Here is a 17,829-nt window from a genome sequence, read left to right as displayed (position 1 = left end):
AAACACGTATAAGACAGGGAATACAATGTTTTTGAATATGGAAGTTACATCAATTATTATTATGAGAGTATCGATGTTCTCTCTAATATTTGTTCAATGTTCTATGTACTAGACAATCTCGAGCGTTATTGAACTCATTAACTTTGATCTTCCACTGATTTCAAAGATTATCATTTCGAAAATTGTACTTGAAATATTGTAAATTGTGATCATAATATTGTTTATTGTAAATTATTATACTTGTAATATTGTGAATTGTACTTTGTATTATTCTCGATCACCAGCCTAATAGGATAGTAATGTTAATAAATGCCTCAACAAATATCCATTCTTAATTTATTGCTCCTTCTGTAATTTATTACTCAAAGATGTGTTTCAGGCTTTCCACCCGGGACACAATTGCAGCTCAAAACGCAACGTAGCCATTGTGGAATGCTGAGAATTCACACAGAAATGAAATTGCAGGAGAGAATATTGTGGCTAGGACAGCTGTGATGATTGAAGATGGACATACATCGAGCTGTTGAATCTGTGTGGTTTATTGGACAAGCAGCCAAGCAGCGCTGCTTTTCAAGAAACGACCGAAGGGAGCTGGTGCTGAACCCCGAAACCCCGAAAAACCGGACCACAATTTCTGGATGAGCGGGGTTTGCTGGGGCCATTAGTCAGACGCACGTTCGGGGTTACGTCTTTTGAGAAATACGAATGCAAGATGTCTCTCTCCCTTCTCACTCTTATCATTCATTCTTCTCTTATTCATAATCTTTCTCTCCAACTTGCTCTTCCCTTTATATCCTCTCTCTCACTACCCCTCCTACTTGTAAGCATCCTCTACCACTCTCTCTCACTCACACTCCAAATTAGTTCTTAATTTCTTTCGCTCTCTTTTTCTCTCACATACTCTTATTTCTATAAGCTATGTTCAACTCATTCTACTCTTCATAAGCATACTCTCTCACTCTTTCTCTTATTTATGAAATCTCATTATCAGCTCTTTCTCACTCTCTCACAAATTTCCACTCTCTTTTTGGTGCTTACTCACTCTGCTCTCTATAATTTACCATCATTTCTCTTACATTCACTTCTGTTCAAGATTATTCTATATCTTTCTTCTTTCTGTCTCTCTTTTCTTCTCTTTCTCTCTCTCTCGTCTCCACTCCTTCTTCTCTTTCGCTAAAGCTTCTCTTCCTCTTATCTCACTTTTTCTCTCGCGCTTTTCTTGTACTATTCTCTTTGCTTTCCTCCTTACCAATCCCTTACACTCTTTCTTTGACTCTCTCTCTCTCTCTCTCTCTCTTACTCCATCTTTCTCCTTCATTCCTCCTTTAACCGACTTTATGAAATCTTATAAAAGTAGTCGTTTCCAGAATACATTCAACCTCTATGGTGTGGAATAGAGCAGAGAGTGTCTGATATAACTGGGGCGTCAGAATAATGTTTTCTGAGCAGATTATTATAATAGAGATTCTGTCACGGGCTACACTTGTTATTTCTCTTCATTTTCCTCACATGCATTGTCTTGCCATACTCCGCTTTGACTGAGGTAAAATTAAATGTGAAGCATTTCTATTGGGATATTTATTTATTTAGCGTATGACAGATACACAACAAATATATAGCTGATGAGTCTCAAATGCCTAGATATACACTGTATATTTCTAAATTCTTTGAGATGTTGTGTAGTTTTTGGTCAGGAGAACATAAGTTTGTCTGACCGCCATCATTTGCTAGTCCATTTAGTGTTACCCAATGTGGACCATGGAGGCGAACTAGCGTTACACATATTTATGTTCAAAATCTGATTGCTGGATATAATTATATGATATATAATTATATGATTGAATGAGATGAATGTGAAAAAAATCATAGGTATATGAAAATTGAATATCGTACCTAATGAGAATACATAAATGAATAGTGAGAGTGAATTTGTATTCCGATAATTTATTACAGATATTCTGCACACTACATGAATTTCACCCCGGTTTATAAACCCCTGGAGAAGGAATGAAGCAATATAAAGTAGCAGAGCTATACGAAGTAATTTCAAGATAAAAGTGATATGGTTTGGCGAAAGTTAGAGAAAGATGTCGAACATTATTAATGATAATTAAATAATCATTTCTAGGACCAAAATAATAGTGAATCGATACAATAACTGAGCTTGGAGAACATGTTTTTAGAATGTATTGATAGATTTTTTTTTTCCAAACGTTTCACTTATTTAACTATAACTATCTGCATTGTGTAAGTGTATTTGTCAGCACGTAACTGACAGTATATTTGATATACTGACACATCAAAATTGAACATTAGTCCAATTTTATTCATTGACGACAGTTCAAAGTAATCAAGGAAATTGAGGAGAATATAACAGAAGAAACAAAATGAATAACTAGAAATGTCATACACTTTATTTTCCAGAATGTTATGGATATGACATACATTTATTTTGTCACTTAGCTACAATTTCACATAATAGTATTTACATGCATTAGAAGATTTACATTGCAATCAATTTACACTCTTATATACAATTTACACATTCGACTATAACAAGAAGTGTACAGTACTATTATTATCTTTTCTAATCTATAAATTTTAATAATAATATACAAGATTTTTCATCATCAAAAACATTTTGATCCCGATTATTGCTATTCCTACACTATTCACAACTGAATAATTACAGTTTTTATAGTAATACGTGTTATTTGAATCGTAGAAATACTGCAGTCAATGTTTTTCAAGTCACGACAATCCCCTAGATATACTTTTATACATATCGCGAATTAATAAAATAAAAATATTATCAAACAGTGTTATGAATGAGACCTAATTACAATCCATATTATACATGGAATTCTTGATGGATAAGAAATGATAGTGTAATGAGATCAAAATACTAAACTAAGTTAAAAATTGAAATATAGAATGCTATGGTTTGGTTCAATAGAGAGTTCTTATCTCAGATTTGAATAGAAGAGTATTCATCATATTTCTTGTTTCAATTGAATGGTAATAAACAATAATAAATAAGACAAACAGAAACAATTTAACGTATCCAAACATTTTTTTCTTTTTGATAATGAAGACTTGATATATTAGCAATAGAAGAATTTGCAGTCTTATCACGACACTATGATACAACAAACGAAGACAAATAAATCGTGTTAATTATATACAACTACCATTTCCATTATACTACTGCACTTTTATTAATATTTTGTAAAAATATTACAGAGTAGATTGTAGATATGAAGCTTATGGTACAAGGTATGAAACAACTGGCTAAACTTATACTATTGTGGTAGAAAAATAGTTGGATAGCTTATAAGAAAGAATTCGATAGACTCTTCAAATGTTAAAAGTTTTATTGTCATAGGGTACAAATCCTGAATAGTAGAAAAAATGGTTAAACAGGATGAAAGCTCCCTAAAATGGTAATTATCTGTCAGAATTACAAGTTTTCAGGTTAGAATAAGGTGTTCTGTAATAATTTTCAATTTTAATTTGCTATACTGAGGGTTGAAATATCGTATAGAGTTTGTGAAGTTTCATTGAAATTTGAAGAATTATTGACGATATTAGACATAGGAAGATTCTTGAAGTTTATCAGCTTGCACGAATTAATACTAGTGAAATTATTATCAATAATTAGTGTTTCTTAAAATTAGCCTATTCATTTCATATTTTACATAACTGATTGTGTACAAACGCACTCTCAATTTTAATAATACAATAAATAATCATAAACTGATGAACCTTTGCTAGAAAAGCAATGTGTCTGAAATTTCTCTAAATTCCATGAGAACTACCTCGTTATGAAACTATCTACCGTGTTTTTCAATTATTTTCGAAAAATTCTCATTTATCTAGCCTAAAACTAGGTAGTGATAAATATGGCAGTGTGTAGGAAAACTATTCTCTCTACTCTCCAGCTACTTGAATCTATTTTGGAACAAAATTGTCCCACTAATCGTTAATGAAAACTACATTTTCATAAGATTTTTTGAATGGCATTACTGAATTTGTCAAAATAGCAAATATTCGATGTAAGAAAAGCCTAAATGTGTGAAATGCACAAATCAATCAATTTTTGTGCCGATACTCTTCGACCTATCTCTTTTGAAAAGAGGTCTAGAGGAAAAGCCATCTGAACACTGAAAGCTCCTATCAAAATATAATGCTTGAAATTGAACTTAGTAGTTCCCTTAAAGCATTACAGAAATAGAAATCACGAAAGTAAAAATTTGTTCGATGTCTAAGATTGTGCTCGATGTACTTTTTCAATAGCTGAACAAATATTGTTTCCAGGGCAGGATTTTATTGAATATTTCTCATTTTTTCAATAACTATTTTAATCAATAAATTGCAGAATAACAAGAACTCAAGATAAATAATCAAATCTCTACTAAACAATAAATAGTTAAAACAACTTCACAGCTCGCAAAAGTTTCAAAACCACTGTAGTCTATCTAATATGTGAAGCATAGATAAATTCGATGTTGACGAAACAATAGATACTTTTCCGTGTAGCAAATAACACATCTCCGTTCCATTCAAAATAAGTTACTCTTCTCTCATGAATTTATTCAAATAGAAATTGTTGGAACTTTTCAAATCATAATTTAACTGAACATGTTGATTGAAACAATCAACACATTTATGAAAAGAATTTATCAATTATAACAAATTATTGCTTCACACCAATGATCATAATCACTTTGAACACTGAATTACATTCCCAAACAAAATGAATATTTTCCATGGATTGATTGAATGAATCAAAATAATATTTTTAAATAATAGTATTAGCTATTCTTCAGAACTAATCCCATCATATTTCAAATTAATAAGAATTCCTCCCATATACGTAATCAATTCATTGACGATGCTTCCAAGTTATGACCAGAACAGGAAAGGTACCGTATCAAACTAATACAATATTCAGTCTGTTGCAATAATAATGATATTTAATTTTAAAATAGTCAAAATATATCTCCTTAGAAAATCATCGGCTCCTGTTTAAACACAAATCATCAATACTTCAACACAAAGTTCAATAATCAAAATAATTAAAACGTTATCCTCGAGGAATTTTCTCACATAAACTAAGTATATATAATTAAATAAACATTAGTACTTTCCTGTAGATCGTATTGCTACTGTGTAGCTTATCATTTACCACAATTTCAACATGAATCATAAATGTTTTACCAACACTTCTTTTTTTCAGAACGCACTATCACGCCGTATGTATGCCGCATCAATTGAGTTGCAGAATACCACACCACTTGCGATCACTATTTGAGTCCGTTTTTATCGTTGTAATTTGCAAGTAACAAGATCGAAGATAACACTCGTATTGCGAATATCACTACTATCCCAGCAATCTTATCTCAGTCGACCACAATTGATTTTCTTCACGATCACTATCTTGCATTCGATTTTCACGTGAGTGGATTGAATCCGAGGTTCTTGCGCTGGAGGAAGAGATGAATCTCGCGGAAGGATGGTCTCTCTGCAGCCTGCCGCCTCCAACACTCGGCTATGAGGTCGGCGATGTCCTTGGAGGCGGCGGAGGGGCGGTGTAGGAAGGTGAAGAGGCCGTCATCGTCGTGGAGGTGGGCCAAACTCTGCACCACTTCCTCGTCACTGAGGCCCTGGTAGGGTGTCTGCCGGCACAGCTGCAGGATCTCCCACAGCGTCACCCCGAACGACCACACGTCGCTCTTCGTTGTGTATCGGCCCTACAAATAGGAAAAAAAATGATAATTATGATGTTATGATGCATGATGTTATGATGAAAAAGCAAGGTATAATGTTACGATATGAGAACGAGATATTGATCTAATATTATGTCATAAAAATTAGATATCGATTATATGTTATGATCCTCCTTGAATTCATGGTGAAAGGAGTAAAACAAAGCGAGGAAGGTAAGTGAAATACGAGATTAGGGAGGGGGGGAAGAAAGTTGAAGGCAAGTTGAAAATATGATGAATGATTGAGGATTGATTGGAGAAAATATGATTCATTGAATCCTCGTTCAACTACAACAACATCATTGAGCATTACACTGCATAATAAATGAGTATCAACACCAGTACTTGATATTAATATTCCTTGACAACAGTTAATGCAACAGGGTTGATTATCTCAATAATGAATTTTCAGTGTTTTTAGACGGAATGAATTTTAAATTATCTAAAATAGAGCGATCATACGAAAATAATGTACTACTGGAATGATACAATATCCAATTCAAGAGCCTAACTTGAATGAACCACCATTTTAAAGCGAGAACGTTTTCTCTTCGTCTGCAATTTATTCAAAGTAATTATTACAGATTTATGTAATTTGAGAATCAATTTCCAATGGAGTTTTTTGTCATAAAGTAAGGGGAAGGAACAAAAATTGAAATTTCAGGAAAAATAACAAAAAAAGGGAAAATATGTATTATCTAAGAGAGATATCTCTTAAGAAAGAGTGAATAGAAATGTTTGACTCACCAAGCGAATCGATTCCCAGGCCATCCATCTGATGGGAAGTAGAACACCGTTGTCCATTTTGTAGTAATCACCGGCGTATTCATCGTTATCTGCACCGAGGTCGGAGATTTTTATTTGATATGCTTTTCCAACCAGGCAATTTCTGAAAAATACGAAATTCAATTTTGAGAAGATTCAAATCAAGTGTGCAGAAAATGAGAGATTCGAGGCCCTTCTCTAATCTATTTGGAATAAAAGATTCATCTTTCTGGATTCAATTATTTTCCAATCAAGTTTCCACGAAAGAGAAACGGAGAATCTAATTGATATTGAGTTCCATATATTGGTTATCATAAATTGAATAAAATCGATGTGTTGTATCCTTTCAAGTTCTGTCATCAATGAAACTGTGCTTGTCCATCTTATTTGTATTTTTTGGTTGGAGATATCCTTTTTGGATTCATTTACTCATAAATATTAACGATTAAATTTGTACTGATTTTCACTAGCTCACAGGCACAACAAATCGGAATTGTACAAATTGTCATAATGAAGTTTCATGAAATTATATTGAAAATGAGAAGTGGAATATCAAGCAATTCTATACAATTTCACAAATACGTGAAGTGAAGCATTATTACAGCAAGTTAGAAATTGGTGGAAAGTGAGGCAGCAAAAAATAACAATGCAATTGCACGAGATAGTATTACAACTGAAACATATTAGTGAACCATATTATTTTCACAGTAAGTTCGAACTGAAGAAGAGGCAAGTGAAAAGCAAATAGAGAAATAGCAGTAACTTAAACGGGAGCGTGAAAGGTGATTGCAGGAGTCAAATCACAACTTCAACGTACAAGATGTTCGCTTATATAATGATTGTTAAGGCAGGCGCGCATCGCACATTGTGCTCTGTTAATTATTCCAGTCAAAGATGGAGAAGTGATACGGAAGGGTGGATGATGGAGGGAGATAGTAGAGCGGAAGAAGAGAATCAGAAAGAGTGTGAGGGAGTGAGAGAGAGCGTAAGAGAGACAGTGAGTGAGAGAGAGAGAGGGTGTGAGTGAGTGAGTGTGAGAGAGTGACATAGATAGTGTATGTTTGTAGAGAGCAGACTCACCTTGCAGCTAGATCCCTGTGAACGAAGTTTAGCGACTCGAGATAGCGCATGCCGGAGGCTATTTGAGTTGCCATGTACAGGAGGCAGTTGAAGCTGAAACAGGCAACAAAACAAAGATTAGAACATACTTGTACCGACACTTGAATTGATTTCTGAGGGTGAAAATAGTTGTGAAGAGACTGAGATGGAGAACATCACAATGAGTGTTATACGGTAATCAGGCGATGCTAACTCTGTGAGAAAATCGCAAATTCTATCAAGAATTTATTTATCAACCTATGAAAAATTCCCCTCTAGATAGCTGGTTACCATTACTACAAGAGAGGATAACCTAGATTAAAGGAAAGATAATTTTTCATTGGTTAATGAGCTAATAGAAAAATGTAAAGCATTTCATAGCAAACGAGTAGAATGAAAAGTCAATGTGAAACTTTCAAAGAAATAGTACGAATTTTGGGTCTGAAGAGGAAGTAACTTTTATGAGTGGACTTTGTCCATAATTCTCATAGAACAATAAAGAGAAATGCAGAAATGGGTGTTTTTTTAATTCTAATGACACCTACCAATGATTATTGGGTCTTAAGAGAAAGAAACTTTTACGAGTAGACTTTCCCCATAATGCTTATAGTCCAAATCTATATAATAAGAGAGAGTAGGGTTGTGTTTGTTCGTTTGTTCGCATCAAAACATGTTAACTTGTGGATTGCATACCGGAAAAACGGGAATGATTTAGATCTCCAAATTTTGCACATCGATTCTAAAAATATAAATCTCGTGCACCTGGAAGCCCAAATTTCAATTTTCCTTCTAGATTTTTCAGAATTAATGTTTAAAATTCTTTGATGGTACATTCGATTTCATTAAAAAATCACCAAATCATAATTATGGTCGAAATTAAAAAAGGAACATCTGTTTCTATATTGCTTTCTACCTGAAAAACATAGTTTTGAAACTTCGTTTTCCTGATGCAATGTTTAGGCCTACACGTGGCATGGATAATTAATTTTTCAGCTAGAACAATTTTTGAGACAAATGCTAAATAAACGTCTACAGTTTCATCAATGCTGTATCGGCAATATGAAAACGCATGCAGTTAATATGTCTTTCAATGAAGGTGTTGTTATTTACATAAAGAAATTATATTCTTCCATTTTTATTTAATTAAAATTTCAAAATTATTTGAGCCCTGATAGAATGACTGACTAGGCCTATTTTGAATTCTTCTAGATTTCATTACGTCAAGTTTTAAGAAAGACACTTGCGAAGCACGGGTTACCTGCTAGTTGTACAATAAAGATGCAACAATTGTGTTTTCATTCTTTCATGTGTTTTATGAGTCAATGTATATAGGTTTTTCATGACACATAATGACACATACCTGAGCGTTTTGTGGCCGACAGGCAGAGTGCGGTCGCCTGGCATAAGAGCATGCGCGCGCAGGAATCGACACAACTCGCCCTGAGGCAGGTACTCCATGATGACGCAGAGAGGCTCCTCCTTGGAGCAAACCCCCAGCACCCTGGCGATATTCTCGTCTTCCAGGGCACCCAGGATGTGAACGTCCTTCTCGAAACTCATTCTGTTGGCAAGCGAAAGAAAAAATGAGGGTTAAGAGAGAGAAAACAAAGGTTAAGTACCTGAGTTGTTGGCAAGAGAAAGAAAAAAAGGAGGGTTGAGAAGTGATGATTTTCATCTTAGGCTACAAAAGTTCTTGAAATTATCGAATAGTTGTAGCTGTTGGTGCTTCAAAGAAGATAGTTGGGGTTATAATTTTCCCAAAACTGATCAATGGATCCCAATAATTAGCATAGATATAGTGTCAAACAACGTTTCAAAAGTATTGAATATATCATAGCAAGCATAATTATTATATAGTAGTGATAGTAAATATTTTCATATGATCTTAGTCCAGTCGAGCTACTTACTCGACTTACTACTTGGAGAAATTTATCATCACCGTATCAGATTTCCACTGAACATCTTAATAGAGGTGATTATAGCATACATGTTTCGGACGCTAATTTCCAGAAAATAAACACAGGAATGGTATCAACTTGTTCAAAAAAAATATTCATCGACAATTTCTCCAACTCAATAATATCTTGCATGTGGCCTTTAATTATTGCAAATTCATATTGAACACTATTGAAAGATTATACTATTCGTGTTGTAAGTATCCAATGATTTTAATCCTCCTGATTCTACTAACATTACAAACGAACTTGTTTATACAAACTTCATGAGTATTTGCTAGTATCAATGGTAATTTTTCTCTAGATAAGGTGATATTATTGACAGTCATCGACCGAACACTGTCAATGGCAGTCAGTGATTTTGATTCGGGCAGCAATGTCAAATGGAATAATATGGTTATTTGTCAGCTGCTCACCTGTCAGCCTCAGATGCTGTGTGCAACAGCGACTTGACAGCCACCAGCTTTTTGCCATTGGATGACGATGATCCTCCATAGTCACTGATCCCATCGGCTTCCGCAACGTACACCTGCAACAGAAACACAAACACAGCATTCAGTCATTGTTACAGATTTGTTTGCTTTGAATTGTTGGATTCTTCTGTTGTAAATGAGAGGATATTTTTAGAAAGTATTAATTATATATAGAAAGTAACTCCATAAGAAAGAATAATTTATTTATTGATACTTGATTGAACGTTTTCAAATAAGTTACTAGATAACACTATCAAGAGAAGAAGAGTGAGAATAGCAATAGCATGTCATGAATCCAGATTGGTTCGATATGAATTGATAGGTTCCTTCTGCTGGAATGGGCGACAATTGAGAAAGTATCGATGTAATTTCATGAATGAAGAATTATTTCTGAGGTGTGATTGGGAATTTCGAAATAAATTGCTCAGTGGATAAGAACCAAGAAAAGAAAAATGACAATAGCAATTTAACTACAGTATTCAGTTATTATTCCAGTTTCACATAATTTCAATTGGTGGTTTCCTAGTGTTAGAAAAGGGAGAAAATTGAGTGATAAATATTGTTGATATATACTGGAGGAGGAATAATATGAAATTTGAAAAAAAATGCTTACTATTGATGACAATCAACGAAAGAAGAATATTAGAATGGGATGTAGATGAGAAGCAAGAATGAAGATCATTTCAACAGCAACAAAATCGATCAGAAAAATAAGACTTTATGGGATTCGCTTCAAATTTCCAGCAGTGGATGAAAGTAGCATTGCTGTTATTCACTTTAAAAGAACTGCGAGCGTTCTCTTTCTTTGGAAAAATCAAGATCTGTGGGAATTGAGGTCATTTTTCAATATTATAGGAATATCTAATGACCTACAATCGCAAATAATACATTTTAACATCATAGAATTGTCATTGAATGACTTAGAACAATCTCTAAGCATCTCACGATTGGACTCAGTCAAAGTTGAAACCTGATAATATTTCATGTTATCACAACTTAATAATAAAAAGTGGAGCATAGAATGATATCATATTGAGAGTGCCTGCATGAGAGTTGTGATAACAAGTGCTTCCACTGGAAGCTGCATCGTTGAAACTGTATAAATTGCAAACACAACACGGCTACTTTGATAATCCGTTTCAATATGGAGTATTAAGTCAAGTGCAGGTTAATTAGTGCTCTCGTAGTTAGTTAGTCCTTTACAGGCTGTTGTGCAAGTACCTGCTAATGAGTGCTTTGCAATTGCAGTGCAGTTGCCAGTCATTGAACAGCTATTGAGCCTTCTCATCAAATACATTATGCGCCTCTCATGTATCAATATTATCTGGTCGATTCTCCTCGACTGGTTCATGTATCGAGCACAAATACATACCACTCAGAGAATATTGCTGATACAATGGCTCAGAAGACTCATCTCACAAGCTCTGTGACGGGGATATAATAATTATTAGTATGTTGTTACGTCATAAATATTCAGTAAAGGTTTTCTAGTTTTGAATTGATTGTGGTTTCTCTTGGTTTATAAGTTTAAACTTTGCAACGAGAATAATATTGTAATTCGTTCTGCTATGAGATGTTACTTGTTGTAAAATTCATCTTTAATAATTCTTTGAAAATGAAAATTGAAGAATCAGTTTTAGTTAGAACCGTGCAGTTATTGTAATTTTATACCTCTAGTCTATCCAAAAGTAAGCAATACATCATGTATCATCTACTTTACCATTATTATATGTACGAAGGCATTCGATGAGGTTGAATTCAATAATTATTATTGGAGAAATGCACCGCATTGATTACAATAATTTTCTTTATTACAACTGCAAAGAAATATTCAACAAATTACTTTCATTTCTAATCTGATCAATGGAATGATCAGTGGAATGATAAATTATCCTGCAAAAATCCTTTTCGAAATAACATTTCAATATTGCATCCCTCAAAAAAAGGAAGAAAAAATGACGTCACATCAATCTGTCGCACGCATTTCAACGTCACTCCAATTGAAATAAAAAACAATATGGCTGCTGAGCAGACACTGGAAATGCTGATGAGCATTTGATTGATTTTCTGAATAGCCTGTCCTTTTTTTCTCTCGCCAGCAATGAACAAGCTGACCATTGGGCTTGATGGATTTTGGAACGTTTTCGATTAATTGCTATTTAATTGCCAGCAAGCCAGCTGTTAAGTTCCACTGTTTTTAGCGACTGCACAATGTAAGCTCCTTAAAAACTACCGTTGTACATTTGGGGGCATTAGAATGGACACGATGACTACCAAAAAATCTACAACAACTCATGTTCTTTCACTTTTGGTCTTCTTTAGTAGTCTACAACAACTTTTCGGAATAAATCTGGTTAAATTACATCAAGATCCATCATTGTCTCTATACGATTTCTCTCCACTACCATCCTTATTCCACACAATATAACATGATGATCTTGTCTTCTTTTTTTCTACAGCCACCGTTCGATTCAACCCTGTAAATGACTGGTTGAAAAAACATTCCACACTAATTGATTCCCAAATTAGATGAATAATGGACGCTGATGTCTGGTACAATACAGTGAACAATGTGTTGGTATCGTGTGTGGTCCCAGGCTGAGTTCGAGTTTTTGAGCGGATCTACATTTTCTACCCACCTTTCGCTCGTAATTAGAGCCTATCTGATTTGAATTGAATCTGTTTCTGAGCTGGCGACGGTCGAACTCAGATTTGTACCTTTCTTCTAAACGAGCATCAACAGTTTTTCAAGTCACTACTACTGTTTTAGTGAAGGAGTTAGCAGTTCTTGCTCTAGACTTGAGCTTGGTCACCATTCCCACTACTAACAGACTACGAGTCAGATGATGGAGAATTGATAAAATGGAAAACTATATCAATAATTGAGATAACATAAATAATTGGGAATGGAAAATCATTTTCGTATTAGGGCAATACATTATAGATGTCATGACAACCTTTGATATAATATAATCCTCTGCTACTTGTACGTAAGAAACAATTTTCGCTCATTTCTCCAAATCTATGAGCCATGGCCCTGAAGAATGGAGGTTGATTTCAAAGAACTCAATAAAATTACTGAACGAATCAATTTGAATGTATAGAGGATAAGTAACGAAAATTCACATTCATAAAAGATACTCATTAATTTGTCAATTTTATTCTCTCATTGATTTTATTCCATATAGGAGGAGACGTTTTTTCCACAATATATGAAACTAGAAACAAACCACGAATGTTGAATAATCTGATAGCATCGAAATGTAACTGAGAACTGAATATAATATATTTATGTTGAAAATCCATGTGGTTCAACAAAACTATATAATCAAATAAGTGGACGAGTAAGAATTAGTGAGTAGATGGAAAAATCAAGTTTAGTAGTAGTGGTAGAATAATTCATTTCCATTCCAAATATTTATATAGTCTACTATTATTCATGTTTTATCATGTATTTGAATGAGAAATTATTCTCCAAAGACCATAGAACAAGAAAAATAGAAGTTCAATTGGATCTGTTATTGAGATAACACTCAGTTTCGAATTAATGCTTCAAAAAGTTATAAGAAGAAATAAAGCTTTGTTCAGCTTATAGGATTTTCCTATAGCCCACAGTTCTTGATGGAATAGTATTGGATAAGGAGATGCAGAGGAATTCAAGATAATGGATAAGCAAACCAGGTTTGTTAGTAGGGAAAAACAGACAACTTACCGCTCTGAAAGCGCCCTCGCCAAGTTTGGAAAGCATGCGGACGCGATGTCTGGGGAACTCGGGGACAACGTTCGTCTCTAATCTCCGGCGCAGGGCACTCAGCACGTCCTGCTGGTTCGGGGGCTGCAACACACACACAAACACAACTATTAATAACAATGCAGTATCACAGTTGAAAACTCCGCTAACTAGAATGGAAATTAACTGTAGTATCATATTATACTCGATGTGATACCTGAATCGAACTTAGAAAATGCATATCAAGTTCAGATCACTCAACAAAACGCAGGTTTTCTAATTAAATTACAGTTTGAACATGAAAATAGTAAATGGGGGAAGGAGAGAGTGCCTACTTAGAAAGTATTTGTAGTTCAAATGTCTATAGAACTTCCTGAAAATTGATTATTGAACTGAAAGAAACCCCCAAATGTGTAGAGAATGGAAAACATTCCTTGGTGTACTTTGTTTTATGAACAATCACTCTATTGATATTAATGTAATTCCTGTTGTTATTGTCAAATTTCGAGACTGAGATATTGAAGCTTTGAATGATAATGATTATAATATTTAAAACCCCTTTTTTTGGTATTATTCATTGACTGAGCTATAAATGTTTTAAAAAAGTTTTAGAAAAGGAATCATATCAGTTCGGTTCAAACTCTGATTCAACCAGAATTCGAAGAACGATTGTTGATTTGGGTCGAGCAGCATCTGGGATCAGCTGGCACAAAAATAATAACATGAAAGAATATGTAAAAAATGATACATTCTACACAGCTTCATAGTTTACTATGTTGGAAATTAAATGAACATCCAGCTGATATGTATTCCACGAATTGATGGAAAACAAACATTCTCTACCATTCAGAGAAGTTTTCCATGTGTTCCAGGATAAAATTGGATTTTGGTAGAACATAATCTGATGTAGGATCCAGCATTTCCAAAACCATTGCTCATGTTTGGAGCAATCATCTATGATGAGGATCAATTTTTATCTTAATCTTCAGCGCATAAAAGGCTAGCTTTGTACGGCCACAAAATACAGGCAACACTGCTCAGTTGATAGGGTGCGCACAATCGGAATAAAAGAGAAAAAATAAATCCGAGTGGAACAATAATTCAAGGCCAACCCCTATAAGAGCCTATTGTGCAGCAATAGTGGAACAAGCCCGAGAACAATGAATCCATCGCTTAGCCGAAAGCTAAATATTCGTAGACTATGCTCCCTTGTAGCCAGCACCTTTAGCTACTTGAGAGGGACAAGAAATGAGGCCTTCTCAAGCCATCCACTCAGCTTGAGCACATCCTCCTCCTCCTCCTCCTTTCTCCATTCCTCCATCATCTCCTTCTCATCATTCTTCTCCTTCTCTCAGTTCACTTCCTCTTTTTCCCCCAATCTTTCCTCCCTTTTCATCCCCATTGTTTCATCAATCGTGCATTCTCCTGTCCCTCAGGCCATTATGTGAAAAGGCTATCCCCAGAATCGGTCGATCAGTATTATTATGGAGCACCGTAAAACTTACAGGCTGCAGTAGTAGAAAGACTTGAAGTCCTTCTCGAAATCTAAAAGACCAGATCATGTAGAAACTGATGGACAAGTGGCGATTGTTGAAATTGTGCAGCTGCACTTTTTGAAACCATTATTCGCACTCGATTGATTCTTGAAGTTTCAACACTTAAAAATGGGATCAAAATAAGAGTTCAACGGAGGAGTGGAGGGGCGATTAGGTTTCTAAAAAAGTACACCTTTCAGTTCAATTTGGGTGAGGAGATTTCAGATGGCGAGATGACAATATTATTCTGAGAATTTTTACAATGAATGATAGTGTTCTCTTTGAGTTTGATATTGATCATGAACGACAGTTCATGTAGAATAATGACTCATGACCATGAATCAAACCTTTCAAAGAAGTTTTCAGGAGATATTTGCGTAACATCAACAACATGTTTTCGGTTTCATATGAGTAAATGAGAATTGAAGGAGTCTTTTTCAGCTAAAGTATTTCCGATTAAGGATTTCTATAGATTTGCATTTTGCTAAACTTACAACTCTAATTTATTATCATGTCAAAAAAATCACAATTATAGATTCAAATTATTTCAATAATCTATATGATATGAGAGAGTAGGGTTGTGTTTGTTCGCATCAAAACATGTCAACTTGTGGATTGCATACCGGGAAAACGGGAATGATTTAGATCTCCAAATTTTGCACATAGATTCTAAAAATATCAATCTCGTGCACCTGGAAGCCCAAATTTCAATTTTCCTTCTAGATTTTTCAGAAATAATGTTTAAAATTCATTAATGGTACATTCGATTTCATTAAAAAATCACTAAATCATATGATCGAAATTAAAAAAGGAACATGTTTCTAAATTGCTTTCTACAGGAAAAACATAGTTTTGAAACTTCGTTTTACTGATGCAATGTTTAGGCCTACACGTGGCATGGATTTTTCAGCTAGAACAATTTTTGAGACAAAGTGCTAAATAAACGTATACAGCTTCATCAATGCTGTATCGGCAATATGAAAACGCATGCAGTTAATATGTCTTTGAATGAAGGTGCTGCTATTTACATAAAGAAATTAATATATTCTTCCATTTTTATATAATTAAAATTTCAAAATTATTCGAGCTCTGATAGAATGACTAACGCAGCATATAAATTCTTAATCAACCGAGGATTCTTATAGGCCTATTTTGAATTCTTCTAGATTTCATTACGTCAAGTTTTAAGAAAGACCCTTGCGAAGCACGGGTTACCTGCTAGTTTTGTCATAAACGAAACAAATTTATAGCTTATTCATTTGGATCTTCGTTCGATTAAGAATTTTTATAATTCATAATTACATAACTTCTATCTTAGTCATCGAACAGTAAAACAGAAAAATATAAGCAATCGTCGTTAAGAACCTTGAAGCAGGAGCAGAAGCAAAGGATATAGATTTTTTGAGGAAATAAAAATAGAAAATGCTCAGTAATTGTAGATGTTTTCACTGGATTCAAAATATCCTGAACCACTAGATTGATTCAACAAACCTTACACTGTTTAGGATCATATATGTTTCAGTTTCAGACTGCAATTATCTAAACAATGAATGAATCAGCCACGCATCACCAAACCTCTATTCAAAAGGTGAAAGGATAAAACATCACCCGCTTTTTCCATTCAGCCTCGACGTAAATGCACTTTCAATCCAGAAAGATCATCACGCAGATCAATTATCACGGTTTATCTTGAGGGGTCGGCAACACAGAACACACACACCTATTTGTAAAGTCATTAGAGCAGCTCTTCAGAAACCATTAGAGGCGCTCACATTGAAGAACAATGGATGAACTTTTTCACAGACATCAAGCTTGGTACGCGAGCGATCTTTAAAGGCAGACCTCTTGATCAGCATTGTATATAGATAGACTATAAAATTTCTGTATTGTTGGGGCTCCAGTGTATGTACTAGACATTGTGTATGCTCCTTCCAGCCAGGCAAGTAGCTGTAAACAAAGAGAGCTCTAATGGGGTGACGGATAAAAGCTCGTGTATTGGTTTGATAATGTTCAGGGTGGTGAGGGAGTGGAAGGAGGTAAAGGACATATCAAATGCTGAGAGTTAAGAGAAGGGAGAGTGGGAGCAAGATAATGTAGAGGACAAGGGGAAGGAGAAGGAGAAAATACGGAGATGGTGGAGGAGGTAAAGGAGGTGAGACAAGGAAGGAAAGTAGGAAGAAAAGATGAATGAGGAGAAGGAAAGAAGAGGAGTGATACATATTGATATGTTCGTGGAAGGTAGAGGACATGGATGCTAAAATTGAGGAAAGGAGAAACAGGAGTACGATCTGGAGGAAAACATGGAGAAGGAAGAAGTGGTGGTAGAGGAGGAGGAGGAGAAGAAGAAAAAGGAGAAGGAGAAGCAAAAAAGGGAAAATAGGATGAAGAGCTAGAGAGAGGTGGGTTCATTGGTGGTGAAGGACATGAATACTGAAAATTAGGGAAAGAAGAGAGAGGGGAAGTGTAGGACAAGATAAGTGCAGGGCAAGGTGGAGAACAAGAGGA

At 34.7% G+C, this 17,829-nt stretch overlaps 1 protein-coding gene across 3 annotated transcripts in view; it reads right to left on the bottom strand.

Moving 5' to 3' along the window:
• Positions 1 to 2,392: 2,392 nt before the first annotated feature.
• The window catches only part of LOC111046226 (discoidin domain-containing receptor 2), a 140,739-nt gene continuing 125,302 nt past the window's right edge, over positions 2,393 to 17,829 (bottom strand). For 2 of the 3 annotated variants that reach the window (XM_039430344.1, XM_039430345.1), the window contains exons 12-17: positions 13,772 to 13,894; positions 10,003 to 10,115; positions 8,992 to 9,192; positions 7,614 to 7,706; positions 6,516 to 6,657; positions 5,220 to 5,753 (exon numbers count right to left, since the gene is read on the bottom strand). In XM_039430344.1, the coding sequence (XP_039286278.1) occupies positions 5,454 to 5,753; positions 6,516 to 6,657; positions 7,614 to 7,706; positions 8,992 to 9,192; positions 10,003 to 10,115; positions 13,772 to 13,894 (972 nt within the window). In that variant the 3' untranslated portion in view covers positions 5,220 to 5,453. Of the gene's footprint in view, positions 5,754 to 6,515; positions 6,658 to 7,613; positions 7,707 to 8,991; positions 9,193 to 10,002; positions 10,116 to 13,771; positions 13,895 to 17,829 lie in introns of all 3 variants that reach the window. The other variant, XM_039430341.1, reaches the window with a different exon arrangement.

This window comes from Nilaparvata lugens, chromosome 6, assembly GCF_014356525.2.
Source record: "Nilaparvata lugens isolate BPH chromosome 6, ASM1435652v1, whole genome shotgun sequence".
NCBI lineage: Eukaryota > Metazoa > Arthropoda > Insecta > Hemiptera > Delphacidae > Nilaparvata > Nilaparvata lugens.
The sequence above is the reverse complement of the archived record's forward strand: the minus strand, read 5'-3'. Positions and strand labels throughout refer to the sequence as shown.